Genomic DNA, 20533 nt, shown 5'->3' on the forward strand with positions numbered 1-20533 from the left:
TTGCTTAGTAGGTGAGGTATGAGGTTTTTAAATATATATATTTTTTATGTGGAGAAGGAAAATAAAGTTTTCTTTTTCTACATGCAAATACAAATAGCTAAGAATTAAGGAGTGCCTCTGAAATTTTCAGCATATTCAATTTACCTTTTTTCTTACTATTTCATAAGGATAAAATGTCCTAATTTTGATCATTATGGCATTTTATTTCTAAGTTAATCTCACCTATTTCTGGTTAAGATTTACTACTAAGATAAATAGATTGCATGAATTCTTTATGTCAAAAAGCAAAGATGAATATGATTGTAGATTCTGAGTTGAAGACATTTATTAACAATTCATTAATTGTTAATTTATTAACAATGGCATTGCACTTGACCTTTGTATCTAACCCAGTAATTTCTTTTATCAGAAAGACATACTTGGATGGATTCTCATCTCATTTCCCCTATAATGGGGCAACTAATCAATGAATCACCAAGCACACCTATCATATACCAGACCCTGTACTGTTTTGGGCAGGGGAAATAAAAATTTTTTACATAGGAATAGCAAGTTAATAAGGAATGCCTTTTGTCTAGACTATCTATGCCACAATTGGAAAAAATACCCTCTGAAGGGTACAGAATGTCACTTCTTCATACTTCTGTGCACTTCATGTTAAGATCTTCCTGTAAATTTTTCAGAGGGGCTTTTCTCACAGTGTGCTTGGTGTCTTCTTCTAGGTCCTTGACTTTGTACAGATACCAGCAGAACAAGTAGGCTTATCTGTTATAGCATCATAGGAAGGAACCTATATCTATAGGTTATATCTATAGGTCTATATATATAGGTCTATAAAATCCACTTCCCCCTTCATTTTGCAGATGAGAAAATTGAGGCCCAGAAGAGTAAAAATAATTTTCAGTTTATTGGAACTCAGTTCATTTTAACCAGTATTCATTCTATTGTTCCACAGTGTTCTAAAACATTACTGCATTTCTCCCCCTGAATTTTACCCAAAAAAAAAAAGCTTTTTCATGTACATAACATTACAGAAAGGACTGTATATAAAACAGTGAGTCTCCATCTCATACTACTTTTTACAAAAGTATATAATTAACTCCATATGTTACTTTTAAAAACCTGATCTGCTTGTCTGTGCTTCCTTGTATTCTCTAAATTTACATTTTAAAAAATGTATGTGTTCAGTTCTCCTTTGATCATTGTGATCCTTGGATCTTTTTTCTTAATGTGTTCTATGATATAAAGTCTCTTCTAGTAATTGTTTTAGTTGCATCCTGTGTTTTAATTTGATATCTCAATATTTCCTTTATTGTATCCATGATTTACTTTTTGACTTAACTCATTCAAGAGGACTTTTTACTCTCAAGTCAGTGTTTTCATATTTCCTTTATTATATTGCTTTATTGCATTGTAGTTTATAAAGATTGTGTTCAATATTTCTTTCTACGTTTGTTTTTTGTGCCCTAGTACACAATTAACTTTTTAAAAGTGCCAGATGACACAAGAGAATAGGCATATTCCTTAAGATCAGCCAAAGATCTTTCAAGTTTTTTCTAACAATCAGATCCTTAATTTGTTTCTTATTTATCTTCTTGATTTGTGTAGGTCTGAGGGAGATATGTTGAAGTCTCCTTAATCTGTCTTATTGTTTAAATCTTATCCTAGTTTTTTCCTGTAAATACTTAGATACTGTCAGTTGGCATTACTTATTTTTAGTCTTATTGATGCCTTTTCTTTTTTAATACTTCAGTTTTTTCCTTATATTCATCTTCTTTTTGAACCTTCTCATAATAAAGAAAAGCAGTTTAAGCAAAACTGACCAACAAAGCTGACAGATGTGCAGCATTCCACATTTGAATTATTTCTAGGTTCTAATTAGAGGGGTATACTATATCACCTGTTATTTGGAAGTCATTGGTACACATATATTTGATATTGATATTGTTTCATTTATGGTGCCTTTTAAGTATAATGTTTGTTTTCCTCCTTATCTCTTTCAATCATATCTTTTTCCTGATGCTTTATTTTAGATTTCACCTGAAGCAGAATAAATTCCAATACAGCTTCCCATTTTAACTCTGTATGAATCTTTGTTTTAAAAGGAATGTTTGTTTGTATAGTAAACTATTGGGTTTTGTTATCCAAGTGTTTCTGCCACTGATTTTCTCTTTTGTGGTAGAATTTTTCACTTCCATGATTAGAATTAAATATTTCCTTCTGGCAAATTTTAAGTGTTTAAGGGATAGGAGATAGAGCCTGAACTGGTGACTTCATTGGCATAGAGAACTGTGGAGTGAGGGCCCCCCATCCCATTCAGGTTGGCTTTTTCATTGGGTCTCTTTGTCATAGAGAGCTACCCAGAACACTGAAAGGGTAAGTGAATTGCCCAGGGTTGTATGGCCCATATGTTTCAGAGGTGGGACTTGAACCCAGGGTTTTGTTTGAGGCATTATCTTCTTTGCTATGCTGCTTGTAGACCACATTTTATGATATTTTTTTTTCTTTTCAAGACACGATAAATCTACTAGGTAACTGTAGTTTCTATTGCTTGGAATAGCTAACTCGCAGTCTTCTCAGTTTCCCTGCCCCTCAAAGCTGAGCTTTAAATTTCTGAATTCCTATAGAATTATGCTCAGTTGGTAGGATAAATTAATTTAGATTGCAAACTGCTTTCCTTTATCCCTTGGCACATCATATTCGAGCATTTTCTTTCATTTGTGGTTGATATTAAACTGTTCTAGATGAATTTCATTGGAGTCTCTTGTTAGGAGATATTTTTCTTCTTGGACACTTGGAATAGTTTGTGTTTGAACTGGGAGCTCTGGAGCATGGTAACCACATTTTCACTTTTGGTTTTATATTCCCCATGCTGTAAAAGCATAATGGAAGTGAAGGAAAACTGATCTTGGAGTCAAGAGGATCTAGTTCAAGATCTGCCTCTGGTACCCAGTAAAGTCATGATCTTTTAATGCTCTAAGTTATACTCTCTAAGACTATAAGTTGCTAATAGTTTTCTGATCTTCATCAGTGAAGGGGATTTTCTCATTGAGAGTTTCCTACACACTGATGTAATTATAAATACAAACATACCTAACTTGAAAAATAAAGACCTAGGGTCTAACCCAGTGCTTTGTACATAGTAGACATTGCATATATTTGTGGAATCAAATTGAATTTGATTTTAAAAAACTTATTTCACATATCATTAAATGACAGCATGAGGAATTTCTATTTTAAGACCTTCATAATTTGGGTACAGCATAGCTTTCCTGATTCATTTAATGTTATTCCCTTTCACATACTCTTATTTTCTAGCTAAACTGACCTATTGACTAGTCTTGAAAGTTGACGTGTCATCCCTCACCATGTTTTGACTTCTCTATCGCTTGCAAAATCTCATCATTTCTATCTTTATAACATCTCTTGTATACACCCCCTTCTGTCTTCTGACACCACTACCATCTTGGTAGAGGTCCTCATCACCACATGACTAGACTGTTGAAGTTGCCTGCCTGCCTCAAGTCTCTCCCTATTCTAATTCACCCTCCACTCAGCTTTCAAATTAATCTTCCTGAACCACAGGTTGGACCATGCCACCTCCTTATTCAGTCAACTCCAGGTGGCTTCCCATTACCTCCAGGATCAAGCATAAGATCTGTTTGACTTTTAAAGTCCTCCATAACTCCCTTCCTCCTTTTCTTGTCTTCCTACACCTTTATCCCCTCCACAGACTTTGCAACCCAGTGACACTGGCCTCCTTGCTGTTGCTTGCACTGGACACTTTATCTACTGACTTTCAGCATTTTCATTGGCTGTCCCCATTCCTGGGCCTCTTCCTCCCAACTTCCCTCCAAGTTTCAGTTAAAGTCCTACCTTCTGCAAAAAGCCTGTCCTGATCTGCCTTACTGCTAGTGCCTTCCCTCTGAGATGACTCCCAGTTTATCCTCTGTGTCTCATGCTTGTCTTTAGTTGTTTTCATGTTGTTAAGACTGTGAGCTCTTATAGAGCAGGGACTGTTTGTTTTTTACCATTGTCACCCCAGTGCTTAGCACATGGTAGGGGCTTAGTAAATGCCTGTTGCCTAAGAAGCCAAATTCTTTGGAAGTGAGCTTGCTGTTTCATGCAGCTACATCTGTTTTATACTTTTTGTCTATGTTCCTAATTCCTTTTTCAGGAAGTCTTCGATCTTGCAGTTCATCAGACTGCGTTAGCAAAGTGATGCCACCAAGGAAAAAGAGAAGACCCACTCCTGGAGATGATTTATCTGCGAAGAAAAGTAGACATGATAGGTATGTTACAAATTATGGGCTAAAAACTTGTCAAATATATCTTAAATGTTGGCAATTTAAATTGTGGTATATGGGTAACTTAAATAGTGCTATTGTTCAATCATGTTACACATTGAAGTCAGTAGTTCTTATTTTTGTTTATCAAGTTAATACATAAAAATAAATGTGGCAATTTTGAGCCTTTAAACAATATGTTTTTATTTTGAGTCTTTGATTTACCAGGAAGGTAGACTTAAAATCTATTTCTCTATTTTTAAAACTCTTTGGTTTGTGTATCACTAAAGCATAAGGACTGTTGCATCTTTTTTTAAAGTGGTCTTCATTAATGGTATGAAATTGCATATAATTGAGTTATTGTTTTTCACAAAATTACATCGACCATGTTATTGAAAAGAAGTTTTTGAGCTGAAATGATGAATGACCATATATGAATGCCGGAGATATCAAAGTTTGTTCTGTATATGGGTTAATAATATGAGAAACAAAACCTGTTTAAATCATTTCTGTTTGGAATTGATATTTGCACTGTTAAATGTAGTAACTCTAAATATGTTTAAATCTAGTTTTTTGCTCCTGTTTTCTTTTTAGCCATTGAACATACCTGTTCAGACTTGTCTGATTTCCCCTCTCTATAGGCTGCCGTGTCAGCAAAAAGACGTTTTGGAGATGAGAAACTCGTTTTGTTTAACAAGATTATCTCTAATAAATGAGGAATGTTAAAATACATACATAGAGACCAAAAAATATAGAATTTAATCATCAATAAAGTAGTGTTTAGGGGCTAGCTAGCTAGGTGGCACAGTGAATAGAGCACTGGCCTTGCAGTCAGGAGGACCTGAGTTCAAATATGACCTTAGACACTTAACACTACCTGTGTAACCTTGGGCAAGTCACTTAACCCTAATTCTCCTGCCTTCCCCCCTCCAAAAAGACAAAAATAAATAAATAAATAAAGTAGTTTTTAGATCAGTTACCAGCTATCTTTAAAAATGGACTTCTTGATGTTTCAGTGATGGGAGTGGTTCTGCTGGTTTACTCATTTAAATAACATTTCATAAATATAAAGTATTTTCTAATTTTTTATAGAACATTCTAATAAATTTAATATCATGCCAAGTTATAAATGAGGCATCGAACATGTAATTTTAATAAGTTTACAAAATTAGAGCAGGCTTAGAATTATTTATTTGTCTGAATTGACATTTGCCTGTTTCATTCAACTTTATTACCTTTTTATATAAAGTCTTTAAGTGGTTGGAACATTTCAATGTAGTATATAAGCTTTATTTCTTTTATACCTGCAATAACTTTTTTTTAAACTTTTTTCCAAATACCTGCCTTTATGCCTAGGATATGTGTCTATATATATGGGCACTTAACTATTCCTAGGGTAGTAACCCCCTCTGTCTTCAGTTTGGTATGTATGTTTAGAGTCAGAGAACCTGAATTCAAATCCCATCTCTTTCACTTAATCAATGAGTTTGACGAATTGGATTCATTCCTTCTACCTGACTGACTTAGGACTTAGCTCAATGACTGGCACATCAGCAGAGCAGCATGCCTTCTTGCTCTTTATTGGTCATCTGTGATGTAAAAAGGGACCCCAGTGGCCTTGCTCTTGGTACCACTTATTTAACCAATATGAGAAAGTGGAGATCTTTGCTAATAATCAAAGAAACAGGACCACCCCATACTATGTCATTTTCACCAACACAGAACATTTAATTGGTGATACTATAAAGATCAAGTTGCAGTTAACCCCCCCAAACAGTCTTTGATGCCAAATGTCTAATTGGTCACAGATTTGATAATGCAGTTGTAAAGTTAAACGTGAAGTATTGGCCTTTCACAGTAGTGATTTACGTAGGTAGTCCTATGCTCCAAGTGGAGCAGAAAGAGGACACCAAGAAGTTTCTGTGCAGAAGAAAGATATTCTATGATCAAGATGAAAGAAGTCTGGGAAGACTGTCACAAATACTGTTGTCACAGTACCAGCTTACTCCAGTGAGTCCCAGCAGTAGGCCACCAAAGATTCTGGAACCATTGTTGGTCTCAATATGCTCTGAGTCATCAACAACCGAACTGCTGCTCCTGTTGCTTATGACTTGAACTAAAAGGTTGGTGCCAAGAGAAATGTGTTAATCTTTGACTTTTGAAGTGGCACTTAAGATGTCTCATTCTTACCACAGAAGATGGTATCTTTGAAGTCAAGTCTTTACCTGGGGATACCCACTTGGATGGGAAAGACTTTGACAACCACATGATCAGTTGTTTCAATGCTGGGTTCAAGTGGAAGCACAAGAAGGACACCAGTGAAAATAAGAGGGCTTGTTTTCAAGTGCCATCTGTGCACTGCTTATGAACATGAAGAGTATATTCTCTCAGTGCCCAGGTGAATATTGAGATTGACTCCCTCTACACCTGTATTACTCATGCTAGTTTTGAAGATCTGAATACTGCCAATCTCTTCTATGGCATACTGGACCATGTGTTAAAGGCCCTAAAGGAATGTGAAGCTAAAGAAATCACAGATTGGTGACATTTTCTTGATGTGTGGTTCTACTAGGATCTAAACTTCTTCAGGGCTTCTTCAATGTAAGTAGCTCAACAAGAGCATCAGTTCTGATGAGGCTATTGTGTCTGGTGCAGCTGACTGGACTGCCATCTTGTCTGAAGGTAAATCTGGGAATGTACAGGACTCGTTGCTGTAGGATATCACTCTTTTTTCCCTTGGTATTGAAACTTCTGGTGGAGTTATACAGTTCTGATCAAATGCCATACCGCTATCCCCATCTAGCACAGGTCTTTACTACCCCTTCAGACAACCAGCTTGGTGTGCTTATTTAGGTTTATGAAGATGAGAGCGATGACAAAGGTAACAACCTGCTTGTCAAGTTTAAGCTCACAGTTAACTCTCCTCACCCCCAGGGGTATTCCTCAAATTGAAGTAATCTTTGACATTGATGCAAATGGCATCCTCAGTGTTTTGCTGTGGATAAGAGCAGAAGCAAGGAGAATAAGATCGCCATCACCAATGACAGGTTGTCTGAGCAAAGAAGATATTGAGCATATGATCTGGAAGGCTGAAATGAGAAACAGAGAAACAAGGTGTCTTTCACAAACTCTCTTAAGTCTTAGCTCTTTCAACATGGAGACAACAGTAGAGGATAAGAAATTGCAAGACAATATTGGTGATGAAGACAAACAGAAGATCTTTGATAGATGTAATGAAACAACCAGCTGATTGAGTAAGAACCAGGTTGCTTGACAGGGAAGAATTCGAGCATCAGTGGAAAGAATTGAAGAAAATCTGCAGCCCCATCATTATCAGACCATACCAGAATACAAAGATCATGCCAGGAGGCATGCCTGTTGGATTCCCAGGGGATGGAGCAGCCCCATCCGGAGGTGCTCCTTTTGGATCCACTATTGAAGAGATCAGCTAAACACACTAGAAAAGAGCATTCCATGCATCTTTCCAAAAATTGAAGAATTCAAGTTTATAGCAAAGGAAATCATAGTTTAAAAGTAATATTTAAATTACTGTGTAAACCTGGGCATTCTGAATGCTTAATGTGTGCAGAGGTGAGAGAACAACACTGCACTTTGTCAGTATTGTAAACAAAAAAAGATGCAAATCTTGTCTGGTGAATAAAACCTATTTAAAATAGACTCCAAGAAAAAAAAAACAACCCAGCATTAAAGCATTAACTAAAGGATTTAAAAACATTTTAATGGTTTGTCTCACCTTTGTGACTGTAGCAAGTCACTTAATTTCTTGGGTCTTCAGTTTCATCATCTGTGAAATGATGAAGTTGTTCTAAATGATCCCTTCAAACTACAAATTGATGATCTTAAGATGCCTTTGCAAAAAAAATGGAAAATTTTTGAGAGAGCTTGCTGTGGTAGAAGAAGTACTGGGTTTGGAGTCAGAGAACCTGGGTTTGAATATCAGCCCTGCCACTTTTTGTGGGCAAATAACTATTTGACCCTCAGTTTCCCCATCTGTAAAATGGTGATATTGGATTAAATTATTTTTCAGGTATACTCCAAGTTTAAATCTATGATTCCACTGAATAACTTTAGTATGGAATAAATTTTTAAAGCTTTAGAGGTAACTAAAGGTATATTTTCATGATTTCAGTTACTCTTAGTTCTATGCTTATGCTACAGCGCATTACTTTGTGTTCCTTGCCCACCATTTCTGTTCATTAAAGTTATCTAAATAAGTGCTTAGCCACATGAATTTTAATATTTTAAGAAAATAAAAAATAAAAAGTATAACCTTTCAGCTAATGTTTGAAGAAACTGCCTTCCTTTCCCTATCTTTTTTTTTACTTCAGTTTTATTTTAACTTCAGATTGTCCAATCTCTCCCTTCCTCTTCCACCTCCTCCATCCACTGAGAAAGCAAGACAAACAAAACCCATTACAAATATAAATAGTCACATGAAAGAAATCCTCACATTATCTATGTCAAAAAGATCAGAAGAAAAGAAAATATGCTTCAACCTGAATTGGGTCCATTAGTTCTATATTTGGAGATGGAGAGTGTATTTCATTATGAGTCCTTTGGAATTTTGGTTGGTCATTGTGATGATCAGAGTCTTTCAAAGTTGATTATCTTTACAGTGTTATTGTATAAATTGTTTTGTCTCATGTTTTTTCTCCTTAAAGAGCCTTATAACCTTTTTTTATTTATCATGAGATGGAATTTCCAAAGTTCTATGTTAACGGGACCCAACTATATGTAGATTTCTTTGGCCTATTTTTCCTCCTTTATTATACTGTTTACTTACCATAACATTAGAAGAATGACAGGGAACAAAAGTTTTCCTTCTTGAAAAAAGGACCCTCCTATTCCTTCTCTGTCTTCTTTGGTGGATCTTTATCCAGATTACATTCACTAAACACTAATTCATTGTTGATGGAGCTGTGAGCTGATTCAACCATTCTGGAGAGCAATTTGGAACTACGCCCAAAGAGTTATAAAAATGTGCATGCCCTTTGACCTAGCAGTACCACTTCCAGGGCTATGTCCCAAAAAGATCATAAAAATGGGAAAAGGACCCACATGTACAAAAATGTTTATAGCAGCTCTTTTTGTGGTGGCCAAGAACTGGAAATTGAGGGGATGCCCATCAGTTGGGGAATGACTGAACAAGTTGTAGTATATGGATGAATATTATGGTGCTATAAGAAATGATGAATAGATGGATGTCAGAAAAGCCTGGAAAGACACATATGAACTGATGCTGAGTGAGGGGAGCAGAACCAGGAAAACATTGTACACAATAACAGCTACAGTGTGCGATGACTGATTTTGATAGACTTAGCCCTTCTCAGCAATGCAAGGACTAAAGCAATTCCAAAGGACTCATGATGGAAAATGCCAGTCACATCCAGAGAAAGAACTATGGAGTTGGAATGTAGAACGAAGCAGACTATTTTCTTTTATGTTTTTTATTTTTTTTATTCTTTCTCATGTTTTTTCCCATTCATTATAATTTTTCTATGCAATATGACTAATGTGAAAATGGTTTAATAGGAATATATGTGTAGAGCCCATATCAGATTGCAAGCTGTTTTGGGGAGAGGGAGGGAGAGGAAGAGAGAGGGAGAAAATTTAAAACTTATGGAAGTGAATCTTGAAAACTAAAAATAAATAATTTAATAAAAAAAAACTACTATAAAATATATTTATTTAAAAAAAGACATATATGAACTGATGCTGAGTGAAGTGAGCAGAATCAGGAGAACACTGTGCTTACACAGTAACAGCCACAGCGTGCGATGACTGACTTTGATAGACTTGGCCCTTCTCAGCAATGCAAGGACCTAAAACAATTCTAATGGAAAATGCCATCCACATCCAGAGAAGAACTATGGAGTTGGAATGTAGAGTGAAGCAGACACTTTTATTTTGTTTTGTTTTTCTTTCTCATGGTTTCTCCCATTCATTATAATTCTTCTATACAATATGGCTAATATGAAAATAGGAATGTTTGGGGGGCGGAGCTAAGATGGCAGAGTAGAAACAGGACTTCCACTGGGCTCCCGCTTCCACCTCCTCCAATATATGTAAAAAATGACTCTAAACAAATTTTGGAGCTACAAAACCCACAAAGTGACAGAGAAACTAACCTCCCACTGAAGACAGCCCAACATGCTGGCAGGAAGGGTCCCGCGCAGCACGCTGGGAGCCGAGCCCAGCCCTCTGTGAGGTTTTAGCCTCAAGGCAGCCTGACCATCCACAGCTAGAGGGACGTCTAGAGAGTGGACCACCAGCAGCTGTGACGGTTTCCAGAATTATCGATCCATAAATGACAAAGACAAAATGAGAGGCCGGTGGACTTTGGGAACAGGGAGTCTGCTACTGTGGTCCAGCCTCTGCCCCAGGGCGAGAAGCAACTGAAGCAGGGTGGGCACAGCTGTATGGCTGGTTCAGGGCTCCTGGCATGCAGATTGTAGGGGTACCAAGCGACCAGTCTGAGGGGTAATTGCTCTTCTTTTAACCTGCTTGGATCTGGATCCCTGTCCTGGGTAGAGATGCTGGGGGTGCATTACCAGTATGCCAGAGCCAGTGGAGGTTTCTGAGAGGGCATGCAACTAATAGCTCCAGCAGCTGAGAAAACCCCAGCAATTTGGGGCAAAGCTCTCATCTTTGGAAGCAGAGTTCTATTTTGGCAAAAAGCTCAAGAGTCAAATGGTTGAGTGGCAACATGATCAAGCGGGGGAAGTGGGGCAAGCACAGCGGTCCCGACTTTGGATTCCTTTTTTGGGGAGAAAGGATCAAGGCATGGAATAGGAGGAAGACAACAAAGTCAAAACTCCTGCACCAAAAGCTTCCAAGAAAAATATGAACTGCTTACAGGCCATAGAGGAGCTGAAGAAGGATTTTGAAATCCAAATAAGAGAAGTGGGGGAAAAACTGGGAAGAGATGAGAATGATGCAAGAAAATCATGAAAAGAGAGTCAACAACCTGATTGAAGAAAATAACACCTTAAAAAATAGACCAACTCAAATGGCAAAAGTGTCTCAAAAAGCCAATGAGGAGGAGAATGCCTTAAAAAGTCAAATTTGCAAGATGGGAAAAGAATCTCAAAAGCTCACTGAAGAGAATCATTCCTTCAGAGTTAGATTGGAACAAATGGAAGCTAGTGGCTTTATGAGAAATCAAGATACTATTAAACAGATCCAAACTAATGAAAAAATAGAAGGCAATGTGAAATATCTCATTGGAAAAACCACTGACCTGGAAAATAGATCCAGGAGAGATAATTTAAAAATTATTGGACTACCTGAAAGCCATGATCAAAAAAGAACCTAGAAATCCTTCAAGAAATTCTCGGGTGGCTAGGTGGCACAGTGACTAGAGTACCAGCCCTGGAGTCAGGAGGACCTGAGTTCAAATCTGGCCTCAGACACTTAACACTTAACTAGCCATGTGACTTTGGGCAAGTCACTTAACCCCAATTGCCCTCCAAAAAGCAAGCAAACAAAACAACAACAAAAAAGAAATTCTCAAGGAAAATTGCCCTGATGTTTTAGAACCAGAGAGCAAAATAGAGGTTGAAAGAATCCACCAGTACCCTCTTGAAAAAGATCCCAAAAAGAAAACTCCTAGGAATATTATAGCCAGGTTCCAGAGTTCCCAGATCAAGGAGAAAATATTACAAGCAGTCAGAAAGAACAATTTGAATATTGTGGAAATACAATCAGAATAACCCAGGATTTGGCAGCTTCTACACTGAGGGATTGAAGGGTTTGGAATATGATATTCTGGAGGTCAAAGGAGCTGGGATTAAAACCAAGAATCACCTGCCCAGCAAAACTGAGTATCATGTTTCAGGGGAAAATATGGTCATTCAGTGGAATAGAGGACTTTCAAGCATTCATAATGAAAAAACCAGAGCTGAATAGAAAATTTGACATTCAGATACAAGAAGCAAGAGAAGCATGAGAAGGTAAACAGGAAAAAGAAATCATAAGGAACTTATCAAAGTTGAACTATTTACATTCCTACATGGAAAAATGATAATTGTAACTGATGAAACTTTTCTCAGTATGAAAATAGTTGAAGGGAGCATAAATGTATACATACATATGTGAGTGTGTGTGTACATATGTGTACAGGTATACATAGAGGGCACAGGACCAATTGAATAGGAAGGGATGATACTTAAAAGCTGAAATTAAGAGGTGAGAGAGAAATATAATGAGAGGAGATGGGAAGAGACAGAATGGGGTAAATTATCTCATATAAAAGAGGCAAGGGAAAACTGTTACAATGGAGATGAAGTATAGGAAGGCAAAAGGGAATGAGTCAACCTCATTCTCATTGAATTTAGCTTAGGGAGGGAATGACATAGACACTAAATAGGGTATACACCCTACAGGAGAATAGGGGGGGAAGGGGATGAGAGGGGGGATGATGGAGGGGAGGGCAGGTTGTGGGGGAGGGAAATTGGAAGCACACACTTTTGAACAGGGACAGGGTCAAAGTAGAGAATAGAACAAGTGGGGGGTGGGATAGGATGGAGGGAAATATAGTCAGTCTTTCACAATATATCCACTATGGAAATGTTTTGCATAACTACACATGTATAACCTATATTGAATTGCTTATCTTCCCAGTAAGGGTGGGTGAGGAGGGAGGAAGGGAAAGAATCTGGAATTCAAAATTTTAAAATCAAATGTTTAAAAAGATATACATATTTTTTTCATGTAGCTGCAAAATAAGATATACAGGCACTGGGGCGTAGAGATCCATCTTGCCCTGCTGGAAAGTTGGAGGGAGAATGGGGGAGGATATAGGAGAGAGCAGATTGGGGGAGGGGGTATTCAGTGGGATGGGATAGTTGTTTTGGGGTGGCAGGTAGGGGAAAAATGGGGAGAAAATTTGTAACTCAAAATCTTGTGAAAAAAAATGATGTAAACTAAAAATAGAAAAAAATTTAATTAAAAAAATTTTTAAAAAAGAAAATAGGAATGTTTAATAAGAATGTATAGGTTAGAGCCTATATCAGATTGCACACCATCTTGGGGAGGGAAGAGAGAAGAGAGATGGAGAAAATTTAAAACTTATGTAAGTGAATGTTAAAAACTAAAAATATGTATTTGTGTATATATATAAAATTATATCGACTAATAGTAGTGATCCCCCAAGGCTCATCCTGGGCCCTCTTTTCTCCATATACTATTGATCATCACATCAACTCCCATGGTTACAATGATCATCTCTGTGTAATTGACTCTCAGATCTACTTGTCTAGCCCTAGCCTTACTCCCAAACTCTATTCTTACATCTCTGATTACATTTAGACATCTTGACCTGAACTCATTGTCATTTCTCCCAAACCTTTCCTTCTTTCTAACTTCCTGTTTACTGTTGAGAATACCACCATATACCACCATAATAGTCACCTATACTTAGAACCTAGGTGTCATCTTCAAATTCTCATTTTGTCACCCCCCTATCCAATCAGTAGACAAGTCCTATCATTTCCATGTTCATAACATCTCTTATATACACCCCCTTCTCTCTTTTGCCATCATTACCATCTTAGTATGCGTCCTCATCATCACATGACTAGACTGTTGAAGTTGCCTGTCTGCCTCAAGTCTCTCCCTATTCTAATTCACCCTCCACTCAGCTGTCAAATTGATCTTCCTGAACCACAGGTTGGACCATGCCACCTCCTTGTTCAGTCAACTTCAGTTGACTTCTCATTACCTCCAAGATCAAATAAAATCTTCTGTTTGACTTTTAAAGTCCTCCATAACCTGGTCCCTTCCTCCCTTTCTTGTCTTCCTACACCTTTCTTCCCTCCACAGACTGCAACCCAGTGACACTGGCCTCCTTGCTGTTGCTTGCACTGAACACTTCATCTATTGACTTTGGGCATTTTCATTGGCTGTCCGCATTCCTGGTCCTCTCTCTCCTCATCTCTGCCTTCCCACCAAGTTTTAGCTAAAGTCCCACCTTCTACAAAAAGCCTTTCCTGATCTGCCTTACTGCTAGTGCCTTCCTTCTGAGATGACTCCCAGTTTATCCTCTATATCTCGTGCTTGTCTTTAGTTGTTTTCATGTTGTTAGACTGTGAGCTTTTATAGAACAGGGACTGTTTGTTTTTTACCATTGTCATGCCAGTGCTTAGCACATTACCTGGAATACAGCAGATGATTAATAAATACTAATTCACCAGCTACTAGAAGGTCCCTACAGGTGTGGCTAGTACCTTAATCTCTTGTCTAAGACTTCTTTTTTGTTTGTCTCTTTTTTTTTTTTTTTGAAAAGTCAAAGACCTTTTGATACCACTTGCTTACTGTGGCAGGCAGGTATCATATTGCATAGAGTTGCTGGATATATAGTCAGGAATTTCTTGGTTCAAATTGTACTTAAGTCACTGTCTGTGTGATACTGTACAAGTCGATGAGTTCGTCAAGCCTTAGTTTCCTCATCTGTAAAATTATAATAGTAGTAATAATATCACCTAATGCACTAGGTTGTTGTGAAGCTCAAATGGAATTATATATATTGAGTGCTTTGCAAACCATAAAGTGTCATATAAATGTTAGTTTTTATTATTATTATTTGCCTTTTGGAGGGCAATTGGGGTTAAGTAACTTGCCCAAGTTTACACGGCTAGTTTTTTTGTGTGTGGGTGTTATGATCCCGGAACCTAACTTGGCTCCTCCTGACTCCGGGGCCAGCACTTTACTCACTATGCCACCTTGCCACCCCAAGTTTTTATTATTTTAGTCACTATTCTGCATCCAACAACTTTTAAAGTGGACATTTCACATTATGTTAATGGATAATTTGAAAAAATATCTAGAGTCAACACTATCAGTACATTTCTCAGTTTGTTTCTTAACCAGACTAACAGATATTTACCATAAAAAGTCTTATCATCTAATTCTGGGGCTAGTAGATGTGATGGTTATCTACTAGTAGTTGGTATGAATGGTAAGGCATTCCACAGTCCTTTTTAAAAGCTTATGAATAGTAAATGGTTAACTTGGATAAAGCCACCACTTTTTTATTACCTCTCCAAGGATGTACAGTTTCTTAGTTTCAATAACATCTGTGTTTTTTTTTTATTTCTAGCATGTATAGAAAATATGATTCAACTAGAATAAAGACTGAGGAAGAAACATTTTCAAGTAAGAGATGCTTAGAGTGGTTCTATGAATATGCAGGTAGGTGATCCTTTTCGACTCATTGAAATCCAGTCACTTTCAGTGCCTTAAAAACATTTTATTATCATAAGTGGTTGCAATTTTTTGTGTGTTCTTAAGGCACATTTTTAACAGATTAGTAAATGTTCTATTTTTAGCTGGCAGCCAAGCCTAAGAATTTAAGTATTAGGAGGGAAATGAAAGGATAAAATATATTAGGGAGAAGTACTTTAGGCCACTAGAAATTCTACTTTTGAATGGAGATATCAAAGATTATTTGACTTAAGTTATATCAAGTTAAATATTGTAGCTTTGAGCCATAAGGAGTATCATGATACTCTTTTATTTTTGGGTTTTTTTTTTTTTTTGGAGGGGCAATTGGGGATAAGTGACTTGCCCAGGGTCACACAGCTAGTTTTTTGTGTTGTGTCTGAGGTCAAATTTGAACTCATGTCCTCCTGACTCCAAGGCCGGTGCTCTGTTCACTGCGGCACCTCGCTGCCCCAACTCTTTATTTTTTTATAAAAAAGAAAATTATGTATTTTGAAATATCATTGACAGAAGTTTCTTTGTTTCAAATTTTTAATATGTATTTTTGAACTTTATAAGTGTAGGAAAGTAACAGTAAAATATGTCTAGTTAGACGGTATATTTGCACATTGTAACAAAAGTTTGTTGCTTTTGCCCAAATTTTAGCATGAAATACTATACTAAACCAAAGTATTTATCAAACTGTTATCCCTTTTTATTTTTTAGTAGCCAAAACCATTTTATGTTATCTCATTAGGCTCCTATTAAATTTGGAAGGTAACAGTGAAATTTAATTCTCTTGCTTCTTATTACAATATTAAGTTACTCTTGGTAGTGACATCTGACCTGCTAATATAACTCAAGGCCCCCTGGGTATGTCCTTCCATCTTGTAGCTGAACTTTCTTCTTATATATTTTTCCCCCAATTAGAGGGGGAGCTTCCTGAGAACAAGTTCTGTTTTACTTTTTCTTTTTGTATCCCCAATGCTGAGCACAGTGCTTAGCATGTAGCAAGCACTTAATATTTTAAATCTCACTCATATACTTTATTTTGTTTTTCTCTTTTGGGAAATTGGTTCTTTGCAGTCATGTCTGGGAGACAGAGGAATCAAAAATTAACTTAGATTCTTGTGTTAAACTCTAGCTTTCTATAGGGGGTTTGTTGAGTAATCAGATTCCACCTAATATTTCTTATTAAAACCTTACTGAATTTAAAGCCTTTAAACCTCTTTAGTTGTTATTTTGAAATTGACTACTTTCTTATCCAACTCTTTGAACTATTTGTTTTAATTGTTGTTTGTTGTGGGTTTGGGGGAAGAATTTTTAGTGAAATATCTTCAATTTTTTGTTTAGTGTTAAAAAGTGGAGAAAGTATATAAATTTTAGAAATGTTGGTTGACTTTCTCCTTCAAGATGAGTTCTCTTATTTTGTTTTTGTTTTTTTTAAAGCAATTGGGGTTAAGTAACTTGCTTAAGGTAACACAGCCAGTTATTTCTGGGTGTGGTGCTAAGTATCTAAGCCCGGATTCAATCCCCAGTTCATCCTGACACTGGGGCTGGTGCTCTTACTTGGTGAGCCACCTGGCCGCCCCTCTCTTATTTGTTGAAGAAGCATTCATTGTATAATGAATGGAATGCTAGACTGGAGTTAGAAAGACTGGGGTTCAAATCCCATCTGCTATTATCTACTTACTGTGTTTCCCCGATAATAAGACATAAGGCTTATTTTCGGGGGAGGGCTTATTTTAGAGGAATCTTACACAGTAAGGGGAGGGCTTTTTTTCGGGATAGGTCTTATTATCGGGGACACACAGTATTAGCTGTATGACCATAGGCTAGTCATTCAACTTCTGAGCCCAACTTTTCCTCATCTGTAAAATGGAAGTATTAATACCTGCAATATACTTCATAAGATTGCTTTAAGCCTCAAATAAGATAAGATGTGTGAAATGTGCTGTGAACTTTAAAGCATTATATAAATGATAGTTGCCATTGGTCCAAGACTTTGATTTAGTCATAGTATCCTAGGATCATAGATTTATAGTTGGAAGTTAATTTAGAGGTCATCTAGTTTAGCCCTTTAATTTTACAGATGAAGAAACTGAAACCTAGAGTTCAGTAATTTAAACCCAAGATCAGACCTGAAATTTGAACACAAGTCCTCTGAATCTAAATGCATTGTCTTTTACGGTATATTAGCAGTGCCTATGGTTTATTGATTCTGAAATCATCAAGAAATTGGCATTTAGGATTTTAATTTTTTACCAGTAACAAGTTGGTGCTGCCTAGTTTAGAGTGATATAACTGAATTGATTACTAAAATTGTTTACTTTTGGTAGAAATAATTTTGTAGCTTGTGCAGTTTGACATTTTATAAGCTAACTATTTGAGATAAGTGAATTAATCAGTGATTGTATAAAGGATAAAATGTGCTAACCTGAAAATTCCTCCCTTGATAATTCTTTCCTTTTGCGGTAATAGTATGTATTGTGTATTTCTTTCACTTTTTAATTTATTTTTATTGTCTTATATTTCTTTCACTTTTGCTAGGAATTTAGTAGGACAGGTAAAAGAGGAAAATAATGCTAACTTCATATTATGTCTGCTATAGGCGGGCAAAAAAGACATCCTTTTTTACTTTATTTATTACCTAGCTTTTGAACAGGTGGTTTTTAGCTTAGCTGAATGTGCCTTTAAAAGAAAGGATAGAAAATTCTTGCCTAGTATTATGCACAAGCAAAAGTTAGTCAGCTAATATGTGTACATAACCTGTTTTACAAATGTGTTCACAGATATGTTTTAGAGAATTGGAATAAATAGAACTAGTTTTATAACCTTATGTATAAAATGAAGCTAATTGGAATAGATGATTTCTAAGGCGCTTCTAGCTTTCCTGTGATTGTTATTTAGTGGCCCTTCATTTATTTAAAGTACTCAGCCCCTTCAGAACATGGCCTAAGGGGGCAGGTAGGTGGTACAGTGGATAGAGTACCATCGCTGGAGTCCGGAGGACCTGAGTTCAAATCTGGCCTCCAGCATTTGGCACTTACTAGTTATGTGACCGTAGGGAAATCACTTAACTCTGATTGCCTCACCAAAAAAAAAAAAAAATCCAAAAAAGAACTTGGCCAAGAATAAGAAATTAGATGGAAGATGGCCTTTGAGCAGCTAAAATAGAAGATGCTTTTTGGACTCTGATATTCTGTGAACAAGCATTTTAAAGTGCCTCTTGTGTTGAGTGCATGACAGACATTGCTCTAGGCGATAAATAAGACACTTCTTGCCATCAAAGACCGTATAGTCTAGTATGGGAAAATAAAGGATAGACACGAGTAACTAGAATACAAAACAGAATATTATTAGTTGAGAATTAGAAAGTAGGCAACATGAGGGTTGAGTGGAGGTAGAGGCAGTGTCTAGTTGGAGCTTATTGGAGATGGCTTTAGGGCCTTGTAGGGATATAGGATTTTGACATGGACTTGGAGCATAATATAATTAATTTCACAAAAACTTATGTACTTAATATTAATAGGAAAGCTCATGAAGCCTTCATTCAGATATAGTTCTAAAATGCTGTTATATGGTAATTGTGCAAGACCATAACACAGAAGCAGTACATTAGAAGAGAAGGGGAGCTGTTAGTGGTCACACTGACATTGAATGGGAAGTGATGCTTAATAGTAAGGGAAACGATATAAAAAATATAGAAAGCAGATACGATAGCTGAAGAAGCTTAGCTGTTAGGGAGCCATTTAGGATGGGACAAATACCTTTACCTAGTTTACTAGACACTTTGATATTTTCATTGTTTTGCAGTTGAGTAACAGAGTTTTTCTACTGTCTCAGTGTGCTATATTAAAAAGAGCCATAGACTTCAAAAATACTTCTCTGGTTGCATAATTTACTCTCGCTCAGCCTCAGTTTTCTTATCTTTGAGATGGGGATGATAGTTGTACTACACACACACATATATATATATGCCTTGAATTATTTTAGTGGGGAAAAAAACACTGTAAACTTAAAGTATTATGAAAATCTGAGGAGGTGATTTCAGTTTCTCTTTATTGAAAACATAAGGTTAGATTTTTCTAGTTCTATTTAAAAAGAAAATTTCGCCCTATTCACAAAAATTGAAGTGATTTTGTTATCCTAAACTTTAGGACCTAAAGAAATAAGCTTCAGCTGTCTGGAAAATTTGCATGCAGAATATTTTTATTTTCTTAGTATTTTGAAAATTTTTAACAATACTTTATGATATTTTTTGTTTAAAGGAGGCAACTAGCAATACTAATAATAATAGCATTTCTATATTGCTTTAAAAAGTTTTGCAAAGTATTTTACATATGTTTAATTCTACTAATGCACATAGATGTCAGCAATTGAAGGAAAAATAGTCACATCATAGTTTTGGAGAGCAAATGAAAATTCTAAAGAAAATCACTAAATATAATTTTAGTGGTATACTTTACATTTCTTAAATATAGACAAAATCAGTGTCATGAACAAGTATTTCTGTGACTTTATAGCTTTACTATAGTCTAGACATACAATTTTATATGAATTACATTAGGTTGCTTGTAGTGAATGTTACTTTTGGTTGTTTGAAAGTATTGCTTTTGTCACTTGGCCATTTATTGTTGGATTATTTTAAGATGACCTAATCCCACCATGGCTCAGAAATCTTAAAGATTGATCTCCAAGAGATAAATAATGTCTTTCCCAAGGTAGACACAGCCAGTTGGTGGCAGAGCTAAGGTTAGGTGCCTCAATTCCTAACTCCTAGGCCAGTACTTCTTTCATTTGACCATATTATGCCTCTTTCTGCTCTCTTTGGTGCAGTACTGTTAGCTAGCACAAAAAAAAGGTATCTTTAAGTAGGAAGTGGGAAGAAATTTTTTTTTATAATCACATGTTCTTTATTAGCTAAACTCCCTTCTATCAATGATCAGATCTTACTAATCTCATGATTACTGAAGTCACTTTATTAAGCCCATCAATAAAAGGTAATGGATCTAAAAGATTTTAAT

The 20533-nt window shown here is 36.3% G+C and overlaps 1 protein-coding gene across 5 annotated transcripts in view; it reads left to right on the top strand.

Moving 5' to 3' along the window:
* Window positions 1-20533, top strand: part of DCUN1D4 (defective in cullin neddylation 1 domain containing 4) — a 108454-nt gene that overhangs the window by 37193 nt on the left and 50728 nt on the right. For all 5 annotated transcript variants that reach the window (XM_069105213.1, XM_069105215.1, XM_069105216.1 and 2 more), the window contains 2 exons: window positions 4178-4292; window positions 15406-15497. In XM_069105213.1, coding sequence (XP_068961314.1) covers window positions 4178-4292; window positions 15406-15497 — 207 coding nt within the window. The remainder of the gene's footprint in view (window positions 1-4177; window positions 4293-15405; window positions 15498-20533) is intronic.

The sequence above is a fragment of the Petaurus breviceps genome, unplaced genomic scaffold (genome assembly GCF_028583685.1).
Source record: "Petaurus breviceps papuanus isolate PSGF00001 unplaced genomic scaffold, PetGlider_PUasm1.0 76, whole genome shotgun sequence".
NCBI lineage: Eukaryota > Metazoa > Chordata > Mammalia > Diprotodontia > Petauridae > Petaurus > Petaurus breviceps.